The sequence below is a fragment of the Pseudopipra pipra genome, chromosome 3 (assembly GCF_036250125.1).
Source record: "Pseudopipra pipra isolate bDixPip1 chromosome 3, bDixPip1.hap1, whole genome shotgun sequence".
In the NCBI taxonomy this organism is placed as follows: Eukaryota; Metazoa; Chordata; class Aves; order Passeriformes; family Pipridae; genus Pseudopipra; species Pseudopipra pipra.
In genome coordinates this window covers 1624583-1644545 of record NC_087551.1, presented here as the reverse complement: position 1 = coordinate 1644545, position 19963 = coordinate 1624583, and the positions used below count along the sequence as shown (strand labels likewise).

The following is a 19963-nucleotide window of genomic DNA, read 5'->3' as shown; positions in this document are numbered from 1 at the left end:
GTCTGATGTGTATTAGTGGAGCTCTGAGCACCTGCCAGTGCAGCCTCAGCAAGTGTTGTGTCCCTTCACATTTCTGAACACCTGATGCTGCAACTCGGGGCTTCCATGATCCCACAAAAATAATTGTTACATCCTGAGGGTGCGTGTGGGACAGAGGGATGTGGGACAAAGAGAACCCAGGGATCAATGTGTCTGTGCTAAATCAATAACCTCTCTGACTGCCAAAGTTTGGACCATTCCTATTTCCATCCTGTATTCTGGGGGCAAGAAATCCTGGCTGTTTGTAGGATTTTTTTTTCTTTTGAAAAGTGGCATCTTAAAACTAGTTGTGATGTAGAGATCCTGAACATAGAGAGAACACAGAAGGTTTGGCTTCAAGGCAGAACACATTCCTAGGAAAATGAGACCAGGAAGACTTCCCTACAGCCTGTGATAGTAAGGAATTTGTGTTTGATGGAGCAGTAGGAGCCTTGGAAATGCCATGTGGGTAACAAATACATTCCCACCTGCCTTTCTTCTGTGCTGGTGTCTCCCAATCCCAGACTCACTCACACCTACAGTCAGCTGGTGAGGGAGAATGAGGTTCTCCAGACTGACCACAAGAACCTGAAAACGCTGTTGAACAATTCCAAACTGGAGCAAACGCGGTTGGAAGCGGAGTTTTCCAAGCTCAAAGAACAGTACCAGCAACTGGATATTACGTCGACAAAGCTGAATAATCAGTGTGAGGTATGTGAGAATTCTGGAATATTTATAGAAGTGTATTTGTGGACTCATAAATTCGTGGGAAGTGCTGGAGAATTAGTCATTTGGTTTAGAGATAATGAAGCTGGTCCAGAGACTAATTAATTTGCCTGTTGTACAGGCTCATGTTGGTTTAAATTATTTAAAGAATCGGAGAGGCTTTTATCAGGTGATTCATGATTTAGTTTTCTGTTGGATTGGACTCTCAGAATGCCTTTGTGGACGCACATTTTCTCGATGATCTCGTTATCCTTGTGTAAAATACACTCACATATGTACACAGGGGCCATTTCATGTATTTTACAGCTGCTTAGCCAGCTCAAAGGGAACCTGGAGGAGGAGAACAGGCATCTGCTGGATCAAATTCAGACTTTAATGCTGCAAAATAGGACATTACTGGAGCAGAACATGGAAAGCAAGGATCTCTTCCATGTGGAGCAAAGGCAGTACATGTGAGTTTTGAAAATCACTGAGATACACTGATTTTCTTTAAAAAGCTTCTGTTAGATATGGAATTAAACTCGTGTGCTGCTTCTGAAACATTTCAAAGCAAAAATTTCAATTGTAAACGTAAAGCAGATAAAAACTAAAAACCTTATAATTGTAGTTCTGAAGGATCAGTGCAACTGTGATTGTTATTGATTATTCAGAGGGGGAACAAAAATGTTTTTTATTCCTCATTCTACTACTGGCCAAATTTAGAATGGTAATCTCAACTTTTTAGTGAATATGAGGGAAAACAGGCTTGTCTAAATTACATTTATTATTTAAAAAGGGGGGAGATTCCGTGGTGTAATAAAGGCGAATGGAAACTTTCTCAATTTTATATCATAAAGTTAAACCTGTCTGCTTGTTTGCTGTGTCTCTTGCTTTTTCAATAAGAAGCAAGTGTTACATTAGAATTCTTCACCAAAGATGACAGCTCTGAGATAACAGATCCCCAAGGGAACAGCACTGTCCACACATTCCATACATTTTTGCCCATCCATTATCCTGGTTTCTGTTTGCAGTGACAAGCTCAATGAGCTGAGGCGGCAGAAGGAGAAACTGGAGGAGAAGATAATGGATCAGTACAAGTTCTATGAGCCATCTCCACCCCGAAGGTACCGTGAACACCGTATCAGAGCAAAACACAACTTCAGGGCATGACCTGTTCTGCTCCAGCTGAAAATCGAGCTCTCCCCGAGTTCAGGGGGGCAGAACCACGTCTGTGTTTTGCATATGAATTAGGGGAAGCGTGAGGGCATAAACAATGTGTCAAGTGTGCTGTGTCCTTGGTAACAGGAGGGGCAACTGGATCACCCTGAAGATGAGGAAGCTGATCAAGTCCAAGAAGGACGGGAACCGGGAGCGGCTCAAGTCCGTGACCCTCACGCCCACGCGCTCGGAATCCAGCGAGGGCTTCCTGCAGCTGCCCCACCAGGACAGCCAGGACAGCTCCTCGGTGGGCTCCAACTCCCTGGAGGATGGGCAGACCCTGGGCACCAAAAAGAGTAGCAGTGAGTACTGCAGGACGCTTCATTCTGCTAATAAACCCTGGCTTAAGTGTTGGGAAAGTCTGTGTCTTTTGAGGGGTTTTAAAGGTAAAGTCTTTAGGGGCAGAGCCTGAGTTAATGTGAGGGCAGATTTATGGTGACTTCTTGCAAACTCCCTGGAGTGTTGGGGCAGGAACAAGTTTTTAGCATTTCTGGAGCTAAATGTTGAAGCTGCATTTGCAGTGCTTGGGTAAGGTGAAGCAGGCACTGCTCCTGGGTCAGGCAAGCAGGATTCTGGATGGAATGTCAGATGTCACCACTCGTACCTCTTTTGTTTCTCCCTCTTGTCCCAGCATGAATCTCTCCCCTTGTCCTGGGAAGCGTTTTCCAAGCTGTGGCTGTGCTAACATCCTTAAAAATACCTTCTGCTTGAAGGTGTTCCCCAGCACCTCACAAAACCAGTGAGGAAAACTTCTGATCAAACTGGAAGGTGCAGCAGGAAGAGTTCATGTAGAGACACAGCCTCTTAAAAGGATGGGGATTGTTAGTGATCCCAAAATGAGAGCTAAGTGGGAAGGGTTGCAGGGGGTGTGGATAGATGGAATATTCCAGACACAATTTGCTAACCTTGGAAGAGCCTCACAGCCATCACATGAGGGTGCCCATGGTATAAAAGGCCAGATTCTGTTTATTATTATTTATTACCTTTATTGTTTATGATCCACTCTTGGTGTGGGTCATAAGCTGCCCGATTTCTCACAACTTGAGAGATAATATTGCAGCCAGGTTATCAGGATGTGATGGGTCTATTTAATGATTATGCACCAAAAGCATTTTGGCTGTGCATGTAAAAGCATCAGAATACATGAGCATTAACAGTCACTTCCAATCTTTGCACTACTCCTTTTAAATTTAATGTCTTGAGTTTCAAAAAAGCAGCAGGTTGATTTTTCTGGGGCTCGTGCCAGCTGTGAATCTGCTGTGTTAGAAATGATTAAAGCCATTACGATGTATTTTTTTTAATTCTGTGCTTCTTGCAGAAGCTTAGTCAAAGTTAAAACCACCAAAAAATGCTATTTCAGGGTGACTTTCAATCAGATTTGTGAGTGTTTTTTTAATAACTGGAGACAATAGTATGTTCAGAGGTACACTTTAGCACTTTTGTTGCTAACTTGTCCAGTTGGGAAGCCCAGCTTTTTTCAAGTCTGAGGTTCAAAACAGCTACTTTTGAACTTTAAAAAAAAAAGCAACTGTTGCTTTTACATCCTGAGCGGTGTGGGGCGGGGGGCGAGCGGGGCTGCCGTGGGTGTGTCTGTGAGTGTGCACGCTGTGGGTCAGCCCATCTGCTTCTGTGTCCCCACTGTCATGCTGTGGCAGGGCTTTGGTGTGCCCGTGTTCTCCTCGTGCCCCTCGGGACCCCGTGGGCTGCAGTTCCCCCTCCCGGGACCCCGTGGGGTGCAGTTCCCCCTCCCGGGGAGCCACGGCCGCAGTTCCGCTGGCTGAGCCTCAAAGGAGGTTTGGAGCTGTGCAGACCTCATTAATTTTCTACTCCGTGGGCCTCGTTCGTGTCCCCCTTAATCCCAGTGTGTTTATCCACAAACTGGAAGGGCTGATCTAATTCTGGATCCAAACCTTCCACGTTACACACGTCGCCATGGAAACCCCGGGATTTGACAGAGTTTGAGTGCCTCGTGTGCCAACTCAACTCTGACAATCTTGCTGAGGCAGTTGGTGTCTCAGAGTGAAGAGTATCTCAGTGTGACAAGTGCTAGTGATGGGGCACATTTTGCAGCCTGTTTCTTCTGCTCCTGGAGGGACTGTAAATCCTAAATCCCGGGATACTGTGGGGCCTTTCTGTTCTGTAAGCAGCAGTTTGGCAGCAGCAGCTTCCACTGCAGGAGCTGCAGGAGGGAACACATGTGAGCTGCCATGCTGAGGTGCTGGAGCTCCACCCTGGCTGGTGGCAGTGCTGGCTCTGGGAAGAGCCGGGTTCTGTCCCAGCCTGGGAAGGGACGTGGTTCCAACGGGAACTGCTGAGGTGAAATGTCCTGCATGTCCCTCAGGAGGCAGGAGAAGGCAGCTCACCTCCCCTGGCACACACCAGTGGTGTTCTCCTCAGCTAGAGGGCAGAGTATTTGACACAGAGATCCCAAGGGCTCTAGGGTTCCTATCCCACACATTCCCTGTTGGAGATGCTGATCCCACACCTGATTACCCTGCTGCTGCCACTGCTGATGAAGAGATTTGGTGTGTGCCAGCTCTGGAAGGTGGTGATGGAGACAGGCCACTTTGCCACGCTCATGTGTTCCCAAGCCCTGTTATCTCACAGGGGATCTTGGCCCAAAATTCCCCTGTTGTGCAGAGAAAGCAGCACCTGAGGTGTCCCAGCATTCCCCAAGCCCCTGTGATCCCGGAGTGTGGGAGCTGGGAAGGAGGGGGTCCTGCATGGCTGTTGCTGTCCCTGCAGGTGGTGAGCATGTGTGTGCTCCTGACTGCAGGCCTTCACCTTGGCTTTTCATTCTCTGCTGGAAGTACAGCCTCCTCCTTCCCAGATCCTGACCCCAAATCCTTCCTGGTCACTGCTGCTGATCAGCTGAGTGCCACGGACCTGACACCTGCTCTGGGCAGGATGGGACCACTCGGAGCTTTCCCACAGAAAGCCCAGGGCAGGCAGGGGGGATTCTTGTTTTCTGTGGACAAAACCAGATTCCCTTTGCTGCCTTCCACTGTAGCCTTTCCAGGTGATTACCAAAGTCCTAAGGAATGAGGGCTCTTAGTAAGCTGGATCTCTGGTAGTAGCACCAGGAGCAGACACATCATATCATAGTGGAAGTAAAAAAAGTCTGGTGGGCTCCATTTCCTATCACCAGGACATTTAGAAGATGTCTGCCTCATATTTTCTTGTGTGCATGAACAAAAAACCCTTTGAAGATTTTAATACAGAATTCCTCAGAGGGTTGTTTGCAAACAGGAGGAGGGTCACAAAACAGATTTCCTGATCAGGGGAGGAATTCTGCCATACTCATCATTCCTTCTCAGCTCAGAAAGCAGGAACATGTTCTTAAAATACTGGAAAGAGAAAGAACACTTAATTTCTGCTGTAGCTCTGCCATTTCAGTATTAATCATCATTATCATTCCAGGACATTTCTTGAGTTGGATTTTAAGCAGACATTACTTACATTATTCTCCCTTCAAGCAGGTTTTGCATTTTCCCAAGGGCCAGGTTTTGATGCAGGATTCCCAGGACAAAGGCCAGGTTCTGGTGCAGGATTTCCAGGACATCAGTAGTTGCAAGGGAGTTTCCTGGTGGGTACAGTTAAATCAGCCCTTTTGGGGGTGATCTCTGTTAATGGACAGGACAAATGACTCCAATGATTCTTGAACACGCTCTGGTTACTTTTTTAATAAGATTAGGGAGTTTTTAATTAAGAGGACTCAGTTATCTTGTCTACAAAGGATTATAGAGGGGTGAGTTATCTTGTCTGTTAAAGGATTATAGAAGTTACAGAAGAGTCATGTGTCATCTTGGTGCCAAAAAAATAGAAATAGAACAGAATGACCTCTTTGGTTCCATTGCCTTGGGAGCCTCTTCCTCTGGGTGCAGACACAGGCTGAGGCAGTGGAGAGGGAGGTGTCTTTATTTGCCTTTCAGGGTCCCCCATGTGCACTTGTAAATGCATATGTATATATGCACTGCTCCATCCTTTAATGCTGTTTGTAATTTTAACTCTGTAATTCTCCTCATAGAACATACCTCAGTTTGCTCTGGGCCCTCCCCAAACCTCACAGCAACGCTCACGTTTGGATTTGCTATGGTTTTGTTTCCTTTGGGGTTTTTTCAGAAATCTGAGAAATCTGCACCTTTGAAGCAGATTATTTTGGTGAAACACTAAAATCACTGCTCACAGAGTGCACTGGACAGGAGACCCCTGTGGGTTTTCTGCAAGTAGGTGTCCAAAATTCTTAGTGAGCACAAAATGAAAGAACTGAAGACTGATAATAAATTGTGTCCTGGTAGGTTTGTAGGACAAACCATGACCAAAATTAATTAACCTCACAAAATAACGATGCGAACGTATTTTAAAGTAGAAGCTGTGCTTAGAGTTGCGTTTTTCTTTATGTTCAAAAAGTGTTATTTTCCACAGTAAGAATTATGTAATGGACCATTTCTGTAACCACCTGCAAAGAAGTTACATTTCTTTTTTTTTTCTTTTTTTTTTTTTTTTTTTAATAAAAACTTTCAAGAGCTTCAAACTCTTGAAGCAGAGGAGTAGTGGGGAGTATTCCACTGCCCCCCATAGTGCTGGGGAGTATTCCACTGCCCCCCATAGTGCTGGGGAGTATTCCACTGCCCACCATAATTCCTGGTGCATTCCCGAGTATGTGAAGGTTCTCCCAGGGCAGTTTTCCCGTTGCAGGGTAGTTCCCATCCCTCATGCCCACCCAGCAGCCTGACAGTGATAGCTTTTAGCATAGCCTACATAGCTTAAGCTCGAGACATTCATTTCTGTCCTTAGTTTCAACATTTAACTTCCATCTGTTCTTCTCCCCTTTTTTTCTTTCATTTCCCTGTTTCCGTTTTTCCTCATGCTATGACATAAAAGTGGGTGCACTGAAAAGACTGCCCTTTTTGAGGAACAGACCGAAGGAAAAAGACAAAATGAAGGCCTTCTACCGTCGCTCCATGTGTAAGACTTTATGACAGTTCAGCTTCTTCTCAATGGCTACACTGGCTTCCTTACTAATTTTTCACTAACCTCTCCCTGGACTGCGCTGTATTTTTCCTCCTCTTTGGCAATGTGCAAGTCCTGCTATGGTACAAGGAGCTGGAGCTTTTTCTTTTTACTTTTTCCTCCCCCCCCTTATTTTTTTTTATTTTTTTTTAAAAAAAACCTTGGCACTGAATACTTTATATATGTGCACACACACACACATACTCACCCACACGTCCCCACGCACATCCATATAATCTATTCAGTGCATTGTGACTGCATATATTTGTATACATAGTTGTCTATATACACATGGCCCCATGTGTATATAAATTTACAGTGCACTGCGTTCACAGAGACGGTTCTAAATGACACGTTCTGCTAAGAAATCCCTGTGATTTTTTTTGTTTTGTTTTGTTTAAAGGAAGTGTAGGCAATTGTGCAAGGCTCTCTGGTGGTCTGTCACTCTGCAGAGTACTCCTCAGTTGTCGTTGCCAGAACGTTGTATTGATTTCCTCTGTCTCCTTTTGTTTTCTGATGAGGGGTGGACAGTTTTGCTGAGCTGGGGGCAGTGCAGGTGAATCTCATCCGCTGTTGTATCTCGCTCTGTCGCTCTGTGCCCCGTGTGCCCGCAGTAAAACCTGCCCCGCGCCAGGATCCCGTGGCACCGCTGGCACTCCCGGCCGAGCACCTTTTCTCCCCGTCCATCCCGCGTTCTCGTGGCACGCGCGGCGTGCCCGGGCTCTCACCACACCTGGCACGTCCTGGCATGGCGAGGACCCCGCAGACGCCCCTCCCTGCCCCCGAGCCGATTGCATGACGCTGTCTGTCCGTGCCAGCCCCGAGCCGCTCCCGCGCTTACGGACCTGTCAGCCTTGCGATGCGCAGTGCGAGCGGGCGGGGACGGTGCCCGCGCTGATCATCTGCTTTCATTTGCATCCCAGCCATGAATGACCTGGTGCAGTCCATGGTCCTGGCAGGAGGACAATGGACAGGTAGTTCTGAGCATCTGGAGGGTCCCGATGATATGTCCACGGGTAAAAGGAGGAAGGAATTGGGAGCTATGGCCTTCTCCACCACAGCCATCAACTTTGCCACTGTCAACTCCTCCACAGGCTTCAGATCCAAGCAGTTGCTAAATAATAAAGGTATAGGTAGAAGCTTTTTGCACCGTGATGTAACTGTGTAATGTTGATTTTTTTTCTTATGCTTTAAATTTCTCGACAAAAAGCAATCTTAATAACTCAGCTGCAGCACTAAAAGATAATGCATAGGTTTAATAACTGCAGTTATAAAATGTTCCAGGGTTTTTCCTGCAGAATATTTCCTAAGGAAAAAAATGGATTGCTTTGAAAAGTATTTTAATGTGTTATACCAATGACAAGTATTTCAATAATCTTTTCCTTTTATTTTATTTTACATCTTCTTTTATGTCTCTGTGTGTAGATACTACATCCTATGAAGATGTAAGTCCCCAAGGTATTAGTGATGATTCTAGTACAGGATCAAGAGTTCATGGTAAGATGTGAACTTTAACTCTATGAATTAAGGATATATGATGTGAATGTTAACACAGTTTGCAAAAATACAGTGAATGACTTGGTTGCAATGAGCATGTTCTCTCTGATTTCCATATCTCTCCAATGTATTGTATCATTTCTTCAGACTCTCCTTTTCTTCCTTATCTCCTACACCAGACAGATGTTCTGTGTCTCTGGTAGAAAGTACCTGTGAAGTGCATCTGAACAGGATCAAAGCATTTTCCCCTTCAGTGGGAAAGTGTTGTAACTTCCACTTAGAGTTAATAGTAAATAAAAGAAGTTATCATTTCAATCCTAAAAAACCCAAATCCCAATCTGGCCCGAGTTTTCAAAGTTTGTTGTTCAGTGAAGCCTAAATTTGCCATGTGCTGTAGTTTACAGAAGCATTCCATGTTCCTTCAAGCAAAGCTTTGAAGTGAAAGCTGTAGTAGGTTACTTAGAAGTGAAGTTTTTACTCCTGTATAAACATTTACAACTAACATGAGCAGCAGGCATTTTTGAGGCTACTAACAGAGCATTTCCCTTGTATTGGCTCAGGAGTGCAGGACTTTGTCTGTGCAGATGCTCTTGCTCCTGCTGCTCGTGGCCTTCCAGCCCTGTGCCAGGTTCCCTGTCAGATCTGTTGTAAGTGCCCTGACCACGAGCAGCCCCTGCATGTCCCTCCTTCCACCCGTCCCCGCCTCCCCCTGACAGTCACTCTCAGTTCTAAACAGACCCTCTCTTTCTCTCTCTGTTTCCTCTCCCCTCTACTGTGCTATTCCTCCAGTGCCCTTTTCCAAAGTGTCCTCTTGGACCGCCTGGAAATTGCTCCGCTTTGTGATGTGTAAGACCCCCTGTGTTGCCCGTGGGCATGCTGGGCCTGTGTCAGTGCATGCCCTCCTGAGCATTCTGGCAGCAGAATGTGAAGGGACCGTGGCCTCTGCTGCAATCTTGTTCACCACCGTGTCTCCTAATTTTCCATTCAGCTTCCAGACCAGCCAGCCTTGATAGTGGCAGGACATCCACTAGCAATAGCAATAACAATGCTTCACTCCATGAAGTCAAAGGTATGCTGGAGGGGAATTCACATCCGTGCTTCATTACTTCCATTCTTTTCTCTGTCAGATCATCTGTATAGATTAAAAAAAAAAAAAACAAAACCCACAGCCAAAAAATTCCCCCTGCAAACCACAGCAGGTGCTTCCCTAAGTATTTCAGAGCCTTCATTCCCCAGATTGGGAACAAAGGTGTTACTAGAACTGATGATTTTAATAAATATCAAAAGGATGGTGTTGCTTTCTAAGTTACCAGCTATTTTAAATCAAACCTTACCCAGGTAGCAATGGTACAAGATAAGAATTCCCCCCAAATTACTTTAAAAGTGATTTTTAAGAAGAGAAGTTGCTCCTTTTTTTTTTTTTCTCCAAGCATTCTCCTGCACTGCTGCTGTGGGCTGTGTGCTGTACAACTGGCCAAGGTGGCCTCTGTGATACATCCTGGAAACCTTTCTGGTTTGGATTTAACGGGTTAACAACAGCCCTGGATCTACCAGGACTCTCTAAATTACATCTATGGTGATACATTTTTGTATCTGGTGGCTATTCTAGGTGTTGTACAGCCTAGAGCACTGCCAGCTCAAGACTTCATTTAATATTCATGGCTTCATTTATGGAATGGTGTCTGTTTGTTTGGAAATTTGGGAATGAATGCCAGCTGAGTTTTTCTAATAGTTTATATGACATCTCTTTGATTACTCCCTTCTGTAAAAGATTCCTTGAGGTCCTCCTTGCCCCAGTTCAGAAATCCCTGCTGTAAGCAATTCATCTTTGTTCAAACTTAATTTTGTTTCTTAAGAGTAACACGAAGTCAGAAATACTTGATTATCCCTGAGTATTTTTTTTAGCAATTCACCATTTCTGACAAATAAAAACAATTGGGCTTGTGGCATTTATTTTGCATTTAACACCATGTGCTTCCTTCAGGTCCCAGTTGTAACCAACTAGGAGTAACAGCAGAAAGTGTTGGAGAAGCAGCATTCCTAAGTAGATCTTGTTGGAGGAAATATTTTCTTTCCATTAAACCTTTTGTATTTCATTTAACATCCTATTGCCACGTGCCTCCCAGTGATGCTGAACAAGAGCAGAGGTGTATCCTTAGCCTCTTGGAATGTAATGTTATGTGGGTGGAGGCCCAGATTATAATGAGAAGGAGTTTTTATTCAAAAAAAAAAATCACGTTTAAAGTGCTGCAAAAGGTAAGTCAGGGGAGTGAAAAAGGACAACTGGATTATTTTTAGTCATTTAAAGAGAATTAGTGTTGTGGATCTGAGGCAGGTTGTGCACGTTCCCAGCCGTGCTGTGTGTTTCTGATGGAATCCCTGCTCCCTTGCCCCAGCAGGTGCAGTGAACAGCCAGAGCCGGCCCCAGAGCCACAGCAGTGGGGAGTTCAGCCTCCTGCACGAGCACGAGGCCTGGTCCAGCAGCAGCAGCAGCCCCACCCAGTACCTGAAGGGTCCCACCCGCTCCAGCCCCGTGCCCCAGCTGAGAACTCCCGAGGCGCTGGAGAGCCGTGGAAAACCCCCCAAAACGGGCTCTCCCGGCAGCGAAGTGGTCACCCTGCAGCAGTTCCTGGAGGAGAGCAACAAGAGTAACTCCAGTGAGGTCAGTCTGGGGGGTCTTCTGGCTACGTGGTGTCGCTCGGACGGGCTCAGTTAGTGCCAGGCGCAGGGAGGAGAATTGCTGTAGAGCTTTGTGGAGCTGTTGGTCTCTCCTGTGTATCCTGATACACTGCACCTGCTGCACCACACACCACATTGTTTGGAACTCCAGAGGCCCCTGGGTTGGTGAGGAAGTCCTGCCCCTGGTGCCCGGGACACTCGCAGTGCGGGGGAAGGCCAGGACTCCTTCCAGTCCAGCACGTCTGTTCAGCAGGAGCTGTTGTCAGCTCTGTCCTGCATCAACAGCAAGGGAGATGTTTGGCTTCATGCCCTGAGGAGACTCTTGTCTGCTTCAGTTCTGTCTTTGTAATATTAATGGGAAACAAAAAGCGACCTTGGAGCTTATTGAAATCTGAGAGGGATCTGACCAAGGGAATGTTTCTGTAAAGCAGTGACAGTTTGTTAGACACCTCAGATCACCTTTTCTGTGCTGGTATTCCATTTTCTTCCTCCCTAGTTCTTGAGTAGATCTGCCCAAAACCCAGAAGGGCTGTAGGATAAAGCCAGACAGTCACTTGTGACCAGGATGTCTCAGGAGGAAGGGTCAGGCTCTGTCTTATTTAAATGACACAAGTGAAATGGAAAAAATAAACATTCCCAGCTGGTCTGATTGGGGTTGTCTGGGACAGAGACTTGAATCTGGAGGAGATTCTACACTTCTTTGTTAAATGCTTGCATTGATCTCTCACCTGTGGTCTCCTTGACATGGATTTTTAGGTTTTAAGTGTGTATGTATTATATATGTTTAATACTGCTTTTAGAGCTGACAAATCAAAAAAACCATAATAATCTTTGTAGGGTCGTTCTGCATTTATGTCCCCAAAGATCTCTTAGGAAAAGGTAAAGATTAACAGTTATAAAATCGTATAAAATGATAAATGTATGTCTCCTGGTTTGGGCAGATGAAATCCGCGAGTGAGGAGAACCTTCTAGATGAAGTGATGAGGAGCCTGTCCGAGTCCGCGGAGCTGGCGGGGAGGGAGAGGCTCCGGAAGCAGCCGGGCGCCGGCTGTGGGATCGTGAGATCCTTGAGTGTCAAAACCACCGTGGATTTCTCGGATGGCCGATCCCTGAAGCCGGAGCAGCTGGTGAGGCCCAGCCTCCGTAAGACTGACGATCTCTACTTCAGCAGCTCCCCCATCAAATTCCCGCCCGGAGCCCAGGGCAAGGCCCGGGCGGTGAAGGACAAGCTCCAAGCGACTGTGTCCCAGCGCCAGTCCCGGGACTGCAATCCCTACGCCACCTTACCTCGTGCCAGCAGCGTCATCTCCACGGCGGAAGGGACCACCCGGAGGACGAGCATCCATGACTTTTTGTCCAAGGACAGTCGGCCGCCCGTGTCCGTGGATCCGGTGGCGCCCGCGGCCGACAGGAGCGCTCCGCCCGGCTCCAGTGAGTACTCAGCACACGGGTTCTCCTCCCCCTGTGCCCACTGGGTGCCCTACAGAGCAGGGGGTGTCCCGCAGGGCGAGGCCACGCCGCGTAATTTGGGATGTAACTCCGAGGTGCCCAGGCCTTCCAGGCCGGAAAGGCCAAATTGCGGGGAGAGGACTTTGCCAAGCGCGAGCGTGTTCTGGGATAAAGTCAGTGGATCTGGGCCTGGCAGCGCAGGATCCTTTACTGTGCCCCAGCCATTCTTATCCCTGAACACGGAGCTAGTCAGTAATATCAGTGGAGTGCCCCAGAGACCCACCTCCCGAGCAGCTGAGCAGGCAAATCTGTCGGCGTTTAGGTCAGTGCCCTGGATCCAGGAACAGCCTCGTGCTGCTCAGAGCCCTGCCCAGGGCGAGCCACGGGCAGCCCAGCCCAGGGAGCCCGTCCCTGCCCCCGGCGCCAGCACCGGCGAGGCCGAGTGCCCGCTGCTGGTGTCGGAGGATAACCAGACCCTGTGGTATGAGTATGGCTGTGTATGAGGAGGAGGTTGTGTCGTTACACGTGTTCGAGTCTAACATGCCATAGGGCTGCTCTCCGTGCCCGCTGGATCACAGAGAAAACTCCCCTCCAACGAACAGCCCCTCTCTGGTCGGTCCGTGGGTGGTTGTGTCCCGTGGCCGTGGACTGTGGCATGTTGGAATGTGGAACTGTAACCCCACCAAAGCCTGCATGAGACCTTAATTGCACTGTGTACATCCTGCATGCCTCCATAATGCTGTGTTGTTGTTTGTCACGCACCACAAACGTTGGGTGTTCTCCTCTTGGTCACTGCTGCATGTCAAACCACACGCATGCTGCGTCCCGGGAACGGCATTCCTGGGAAAGGACGGTGCTGCCAGTTGTGCTCCAGCTCTCAGGGGTGTCGGGAACACGTGGATCATCTGCCTGGAGTAAAAATGCTTTTTTTCCCCTTTGAGAAATGAAAAGAAGCATTTAGAGATATCTCAGTGTCTCCTTGCCCTTCTCATTTATGCCACGTCCTGGCATAAATGCACGAGGAACAAATCACAGCCCGATCATTCAGTGCCTCCAGTTTGCACAATAAATACCAATTACTGAGCAACAAACACACAGAGCATTCATAATCCTGGACAGAAATGATAATTCTTATGAAGAGGTGATAAATAGTCACGTGATACCCAGCACTTGTGAAAAAATGGCCTTTTCCACCTTTTCCCTTTGGTCTGCTCTGCCTTTCCACGTCTGGGGTACAGCTGTGGGAAAGGGTTTGGTTTTATCAGGAGTCAAATAACAGACTCCTTGTGATGCGTAGGAATAAAATCCTGTCTTGACTATGGTGGAAATCCATTTTTAATTCTCAACAGAAGTGACACCGACATAGCAGAAAACAAGATGGTGTAACAAAATAACAGAAAAAATGTTAAATTAACACAGTTAAGGAAAAGAAAGAATAACCAAGTTGCTTGCAGGGTTAGGGGAGGATAGGAATGCTTCAGGGAATAACTCCTTAAATCCCAGATGAGCAGCTGAAGAGAAATGTGGAAGTTATTAATGTACCACTGCCTCTGCAAGTGCTTGAAACTCCTCAGTGGCAAATATAAACAGTTTAAAATTGTACCAGACTTAAGCAGTAACTACGTGAGGCTTCAGACACGAGCCCTTCTCTGCAAGAGGACGTGGTCAGGCCAGCTGTGGGAGCCAAAATTACATGCCTCACAAAAAACCTGAATGGAAGTTAAATATTGAGAGTAACCAGCGTCACATTCGGGTTTTTACACTGCCTTGATCCTGCAGCAGCTTTGTGGCACTCACAGAACTGCTCTGTGGGCTGAGCTTTAATTCCTTAGTGCTTGACTGGGAGGGGCAGGGAATCCACAGTTCCCAGGGAAGAGCAGCAGATATTCCATGTGGGAGAGTGGGAGGGCTCTGCTTTGTACAGGAGGGGGAGCCCTGCATTTCCAGGTGGGGAAAAGGAGTGAGGGCAGGATATTGCCTGTTCCAAAGGCGTTCTGTGGGATCAGTGTCCTGGTCTTGCCTCGTGGGATTTGCCTTCACTCCCATTAATCTGTACATGTGTTGGAATTGTGCTGGAGATGAGAAGTGCTGGTATCCCAACGTGTGCCCCACACTTTTGATAAGTTATTTAAGGAATTGCAGTCTCAGCTCTGAGAGCACTTCATATAAACTCACACTGTGCTGCCAGGAGCTGTTGTTTTCTTACCTGGGCCTTGCAGAGCTTCTGCTTGTTCTGGGCAGAACAAGGTCTGTAGGAGTGTCCTGGAGCACCAGTGTCTCGGATCTCCAGGAGCTGGACACCAGCCTTGTCCAGCTCAAGCCACTGCTTTGCATTGCTTCATAAATGTGTTGATCAGCAGCAGTGGAAGTGTTCTGTGATAGTGTTCAATGCTCAGAATAATGACTTACAACATTTGTGTTTTGGATATGAAAGACAGCCAATGTTTTCATGAACAGAAGGTGCATTTTTTTTCTCTGCTTTTTGGTCTTTACACTTAAGCAGGAAGTTTGTGGATGTCTCCCTTGGTTTATGCTTAAACAGTGGAAAGGATCTGTGGAATTCCTCCCGTTCCCAATCCCTGCTGCTCCTGAGCTGTGCACTTGGCTGGCTGTGACACACGTGGATCCCTGGCCCGTTCCTTGGTCCCTGCTGCCTGGAGATCTGCTCCGGGAGTTAGGAGTGCACGGCACTGATTAAACCCGTGGCTGCTGGCCAGGGAGGTTGTGTTGTGCAGGCTCAGCAGTTTGCTCCCAGTGCAGCTTTGCCTGATCTGTGCTGTGAGTGCCTGGGGAACTCAGAGCCTGCATTTTGCATGTCCAAGCTGTCGCATGCCAAGAGCATTTCCCGGTTTGCAGAGTGGAGCGGGAATGTTTCCGTCGCCGCGCGGCAGGTCAGAACACAGCGAGGGGAGTTCTCTGCTAGGGTCAGTCAGCTGGGCTTGCATCTCATCACTGTTTTTGCTTCCCATCCATGCAAAGATGTAGGGTTGGTGTGGCTAAAAGTGACCCCTATCTGACTGTGCTTTGCAAGTAATGCCTGTTCCAAATGCTGAGGTGAATGGCAGTGAGTGCAGCTGAGTAGGCACTTGCAGTGAGTTTCTTCTGTCCCTCTCCTCTGTCCTTTCCTCTTAAAAACAGCAAAGAAGTGTTTATATATCCTTATGCTCTCCTAATGAGTAGAATGTATTTAATGCATGAGGGGTTTTTTCGTGTCCTGATGAACACAATGAATAACCTGAAATGCTTTTCTCTGCAGATGTGGAAGCTATCCCAGAAAGCAGAAATTCAAAAAGCAGGTCTAGGGAGCAACAAAGCTCCTAATTCTATTCCCCACTACATGAGCTGTGGGCCAAGTGGTGAGTTTCCTGCCCAGACTGTAAATGAGATGAATTTCATTTACAACAAACTAACAGCATTACATCTCAGACCCAGAGCACATTGCATTAACCAGATGTAAATACTGCTTTGCTTAACTGGCTTCTCTCGCGCTCACCGGTTAGGCCAGGACCGACTAGTTAGGTCAGGACTAGTGGCCCTCAGGAGGGAACCTCATCCCATTCAGCCTTTTTGCCTGTAAAAAATGCCAGTTTCTTTTGATTTATTTTTTTTGCCACATCTCACGAAGAAGGTCCAAAGGAAAACCCCGTTAAGAACCAGCAGCGAAGTCAGTTGTTAGAAAGGGAGCAGGTAAATCCCCCAGGTGTGGAGTGGCCCCCGGGCCGTGCCTTTGTGTGCTGCTCTGAGCTCCCTGAGCCCCTGTGCTGCTCTGAGCCCCTGTGCTGCTCTGAGCCCCTGTGCTGCATGCTCTAGTGCTGTTAGTTCTGTTCGTGCTCACCTCTGTGTTGTGCCTCTGCTCCTGCAGCTTTTTCTCACATTCTTTTCTCTTTCTGCCTTTCGACTGCACACAGAGAGAAAAGTGTCCTTCAGTATCTCAGTGTGAAGCCTTTATATCTGAAGTAACAAGACAGCGACTGTAGGAGTCATTAATAAAAAAAAAAAAAAAATTGAGGGAATTTTGTACATCCTTCGTGACTAGAGCAGGCAAGACATAAAAACCTACCTACCTTCCTTCCTTCCTTGAATCAAGGAGCTCTACTGGAGTCTACTGCCGAAAATGTGTAGATGGGCTTAGGAATTATTGCACATTGCACTGTTAAGATCTACTGAATAAAGGACAGTTCTCATCTCCCTAAGGACCGAGGATTTTAAGGTCTCAAGAATTACTCCAGGGAAAAAAACAAACAAACAAACAAACTTCTTTCATCTTCTGTTTTTGAAATTAGCCACTGATTTGCTTAAGCTTCTGCTAATAATTAGCCAAAAACCCCCATAACTGGCAGTTTCTCTTTATGGCTGTAAATCTAAAGGAAATGCTGTAGTATTTTGTTGAAATGGACTGTATATACAGATACAAAAACCTCACAGCTACTGGCACTTCACTGCCTTATTTGGTTTGCATAATCTGCATGAAATTGCTCTTAAAAAGAAAAAAAAAAGTTTATGCTGATTTTTTTGTTGCATACTGCAAGAGAAAAAAATCTGTTTACATCCATGGGAAAGTTGGGGAACTAACAGAAGTGGGAGTCATGGGATTATGGTGTTATAGAGAAACTGTTTGTCTTTTGTGTTTTTCACCTTCCCGAGTTACTCTGCATATGTACGTTCAGATGTTTCTGACAGGAAATTGTCAGGTCTGAGTTTTCTATAACGTTTATTTTAATATGAGGCTGTTTTCCACAAATGCCATTTCCAGGTTACGACTGTCTTACGATGTTTGTGTATCGACTAATTCTTTTTTTTTTTACTGTTTGTCTCTTGACATGAGCTGATTGTGGCTTAGGAGGTTTCTTGATGGCAAAAAAAGAAATGTAAATAATATCATATGCATTTTACAATCAGTTCCCTTGAAGGTTCTCTTTTACTGGATCCGTTTTGTTCGTTCTTGATTTCTATTAAAGTCAACAGACATTCTTGGTACCTTCAGTGGTTGCATATATTTGTGTCTGGGAAGATTTGCACCGAGCTCAGAGGAAATGGAGAGGAGCTTGGATCAAAAGGAGTTTTTATACATTATTAAATCCAGTAAGCACATTCCTATTCCTGCTGTGGAAGGTTCCATTCCCTGTGTCACCTCCCAGGTCCATCCCCTCAGTGACGGTGAGCCTGACTCTGCTGAATGCAGTTCAACAGATCCAAGAGCATGACATCTTGTCAGAAAGGGGGAAAAAAGAGGCAAGTTCAATAAGCTTTAGAAGGGGACACATTTTTTGCTTTTTTTTCTTTAAAGGGACTTCCTTCTGAAATATTTTTTATGCTAAAATGGGCTAAAAGATCTACACTAAAGGCGTGGCGGGTATGAAAGAGAATTCAAAGACCAGAAACATTAGGAAAATATCTCTTTAATTCTAAAGGACAGCTTGTTCAAGCTCCTTTCAGGGCCTGTGACTGGGTTTTCCTCACTGAGGGCAGAGGACTGATGCAGTTCCAACCCCCAAACCCAAACCATTTAACAGCGTTCCTGTTTTCAGGAGTGTTGTTTCCATCACACAGGAATCCCCTCAGGTCTCACTGACCAGCTCAGCTCTTCTCTGGAGGCGTCCAGTTGTCCAGGATTACCCTTCCCAGCTCCCACACTTTGCTTTTTGCACAGTGTTGCACCTTCTCAGAGCATCTGTGGGGTCACAAACTGTACAGCTGCTGTTTAACTCATCCCTTGGACCAGAAATGACCCCCATCCAAACCCTCCAGGGACATTCCTCAGAGATTTGGGGGAGCAGGATCCTCCCTGGCGGGTCAGCTCTGGGGGCCCCAGTCCTGCCAGGGCCCTCTGTGCCATCCTGAGCGGGTTTGGACCCACTTTGTCTCTGTCAGCACAAAGGCCAGAGTGGGATTTTGGGTTGTGTTTGCCAAATCAGCCACGAGCAGCAGCAGAGACACGGGAGCACTTCAGGGATTTAATCTGCTTCTCCCAGCACTTTGTTTTGCAGGGAAGTTTCGGGACAGTCCAGCAGTCAGGAGGGGCTGTGAGCTGCTGATTCCTGCTTGCTTTTTCCTTCCTTCCTCTTCCCAGTCAGTGCCCTTAAAACAAAGTAAAAAAGCAGATTTGGGAGCCACTTCTCAGTTCCTGGAACACGGAGTCTCAGGGAAGCAGCAGTTGGAGGCCCAGCTTTGTTCCCCTGGAGTGCCAGGTCCAGGTTAGGAAGGAGGTTGTCATGCTATACCATGTGTATGTTTTATTTACTTTTCTGATAGTCTGTGAGAATTTAGTAACATTCCCAACAGGTACTATTATTTCTAAACATTGTCCAGGACATGATGCAGCCTAACAAAGGAGCTCATGTGTGATTTTATTTTTTTTTTTTTTTTTAGAGGTAGCTGATGATGTATATGTAAATAATGCTTTGATATTAATAAAACTGCCTTAAAGGAATGTACCTAGGTGTGAAACAGAACTTAAAAAGCTCTTATTTAAACTGTAATTTCCTTTACATATTGATTTTTTTTTAATGTTCGCCATTGTATACATTTATTAATGATGTTATTAAAATGCCAAACCAAATAATTTTTATTCTTATTTCGTCGTGTGTATGTTCATACACACTTTTTCTGGAAACTGATGTTACTGGCAGGGTGTTGGTGTCGTGGTCAGTCGGTGATGTGTGCAGTGAGTATTTCTTCTGGAAGGAAAAAAAAACCGATAAAACTGTAGCAGAATTTTTCTGGACCGTGTGTGGAGTTTGTTCTGTGGGATTTGTGTAGCTTTTACGTAAGTGTACACTATTTTGATACTTTTATTTAAAAAAAAAACAACAAAGAAAACAACGCTAATTTCATAAGTAAAGACAAAAAGAAATCATTACAGATTTGACAGATATATTATTTGAAGCTTTAGTTTTGCCTGGGGGTTATTTTTGCTGAGCCAAGTCTCAGGATCCCCCCCCCCGAGGATGAAAATAGTTACACTTCAGGCAGTGCAGGTTCCAGGATTGGGCACGTGCCTTGAAATCAGTTTGTCACTTTTAAAACATTCCAGAGCTAAAAACCTTGACAAGTCAAATCTAATACTCATTTTTTAAGGGATAAGGGATTTTGGGGTAGAAGAAGGAAGAAACCTGTAGGGGGAGGGAGAGTGAGTGGCCGGCAGAGGGCAAGATAAATGTTACTGGACCTTTTTCTAGTGACTCTTCCTACAGCTGCAGCATTTTTAGGTCCCTTCTTTCCCACTGGAGATGATTCCCATGATGGCTGGGGTTGGTTTGTGTCTGACAAGGTGGAGGGAGGAATCTAAACTGCTGGATGGTGAAATGTTCTGTCTCCAGGAGCTCTGAGAACAGGTGCCAGATCCTTCCAAAAGGCAGGAAACCACGGTAAGGAGGCGGGTGAA

The 19963-nt window shown here is 46.3% G+C and overlaps 1 protein-coding gene across 16 annotated transcripts in view; it reads left to right on the top strand.

Moving 5' to 3' along the window:
* The window catches only part of CCDC88A (coiled-coil domain containing 88A), a 60958-nt gene extending 44124 nt beyond the window's left edge, over positions 1-16834 (top strand). For 2 of the 16 annotated variants that reach the window (XM_064650951.1, XM_064650949.1), the window contains exons 22-33: positions 543-729; positions 1051-1196; positions 1755-1847; positions 2029-2243; positions 6826-6909; positions 7878-8081; positions 8380-8451; positions 9440-9520; positions 10848-11113; positions 12072-12561; positions 15836-15935; positions 16488-16834. In XM_064650951.1, coding sequence (XP_064507021.1) covers positions 543-729; positions 1051-1196; positions 1755-1847; positions 2029-2243; positions 6826-6909; positions 7878-8081; positions 8380-8451; positions 9440-9520; positions 10848-11113; positions 12072-12561; positions 15836-15900 — 1903 coding nt within the window. In that variant the 3' untranslated portion in view covers positions 15901-15935; positions 16488-16834. The other 14 variants (XM_064650943.1, XM_064650942.1, XM_064650946.1 and 11 more) reach the window with 13 other exon arrangements.
* The last annotated feature ends 3129 nt before the right edge of the window (positions 16835-19963 follow it).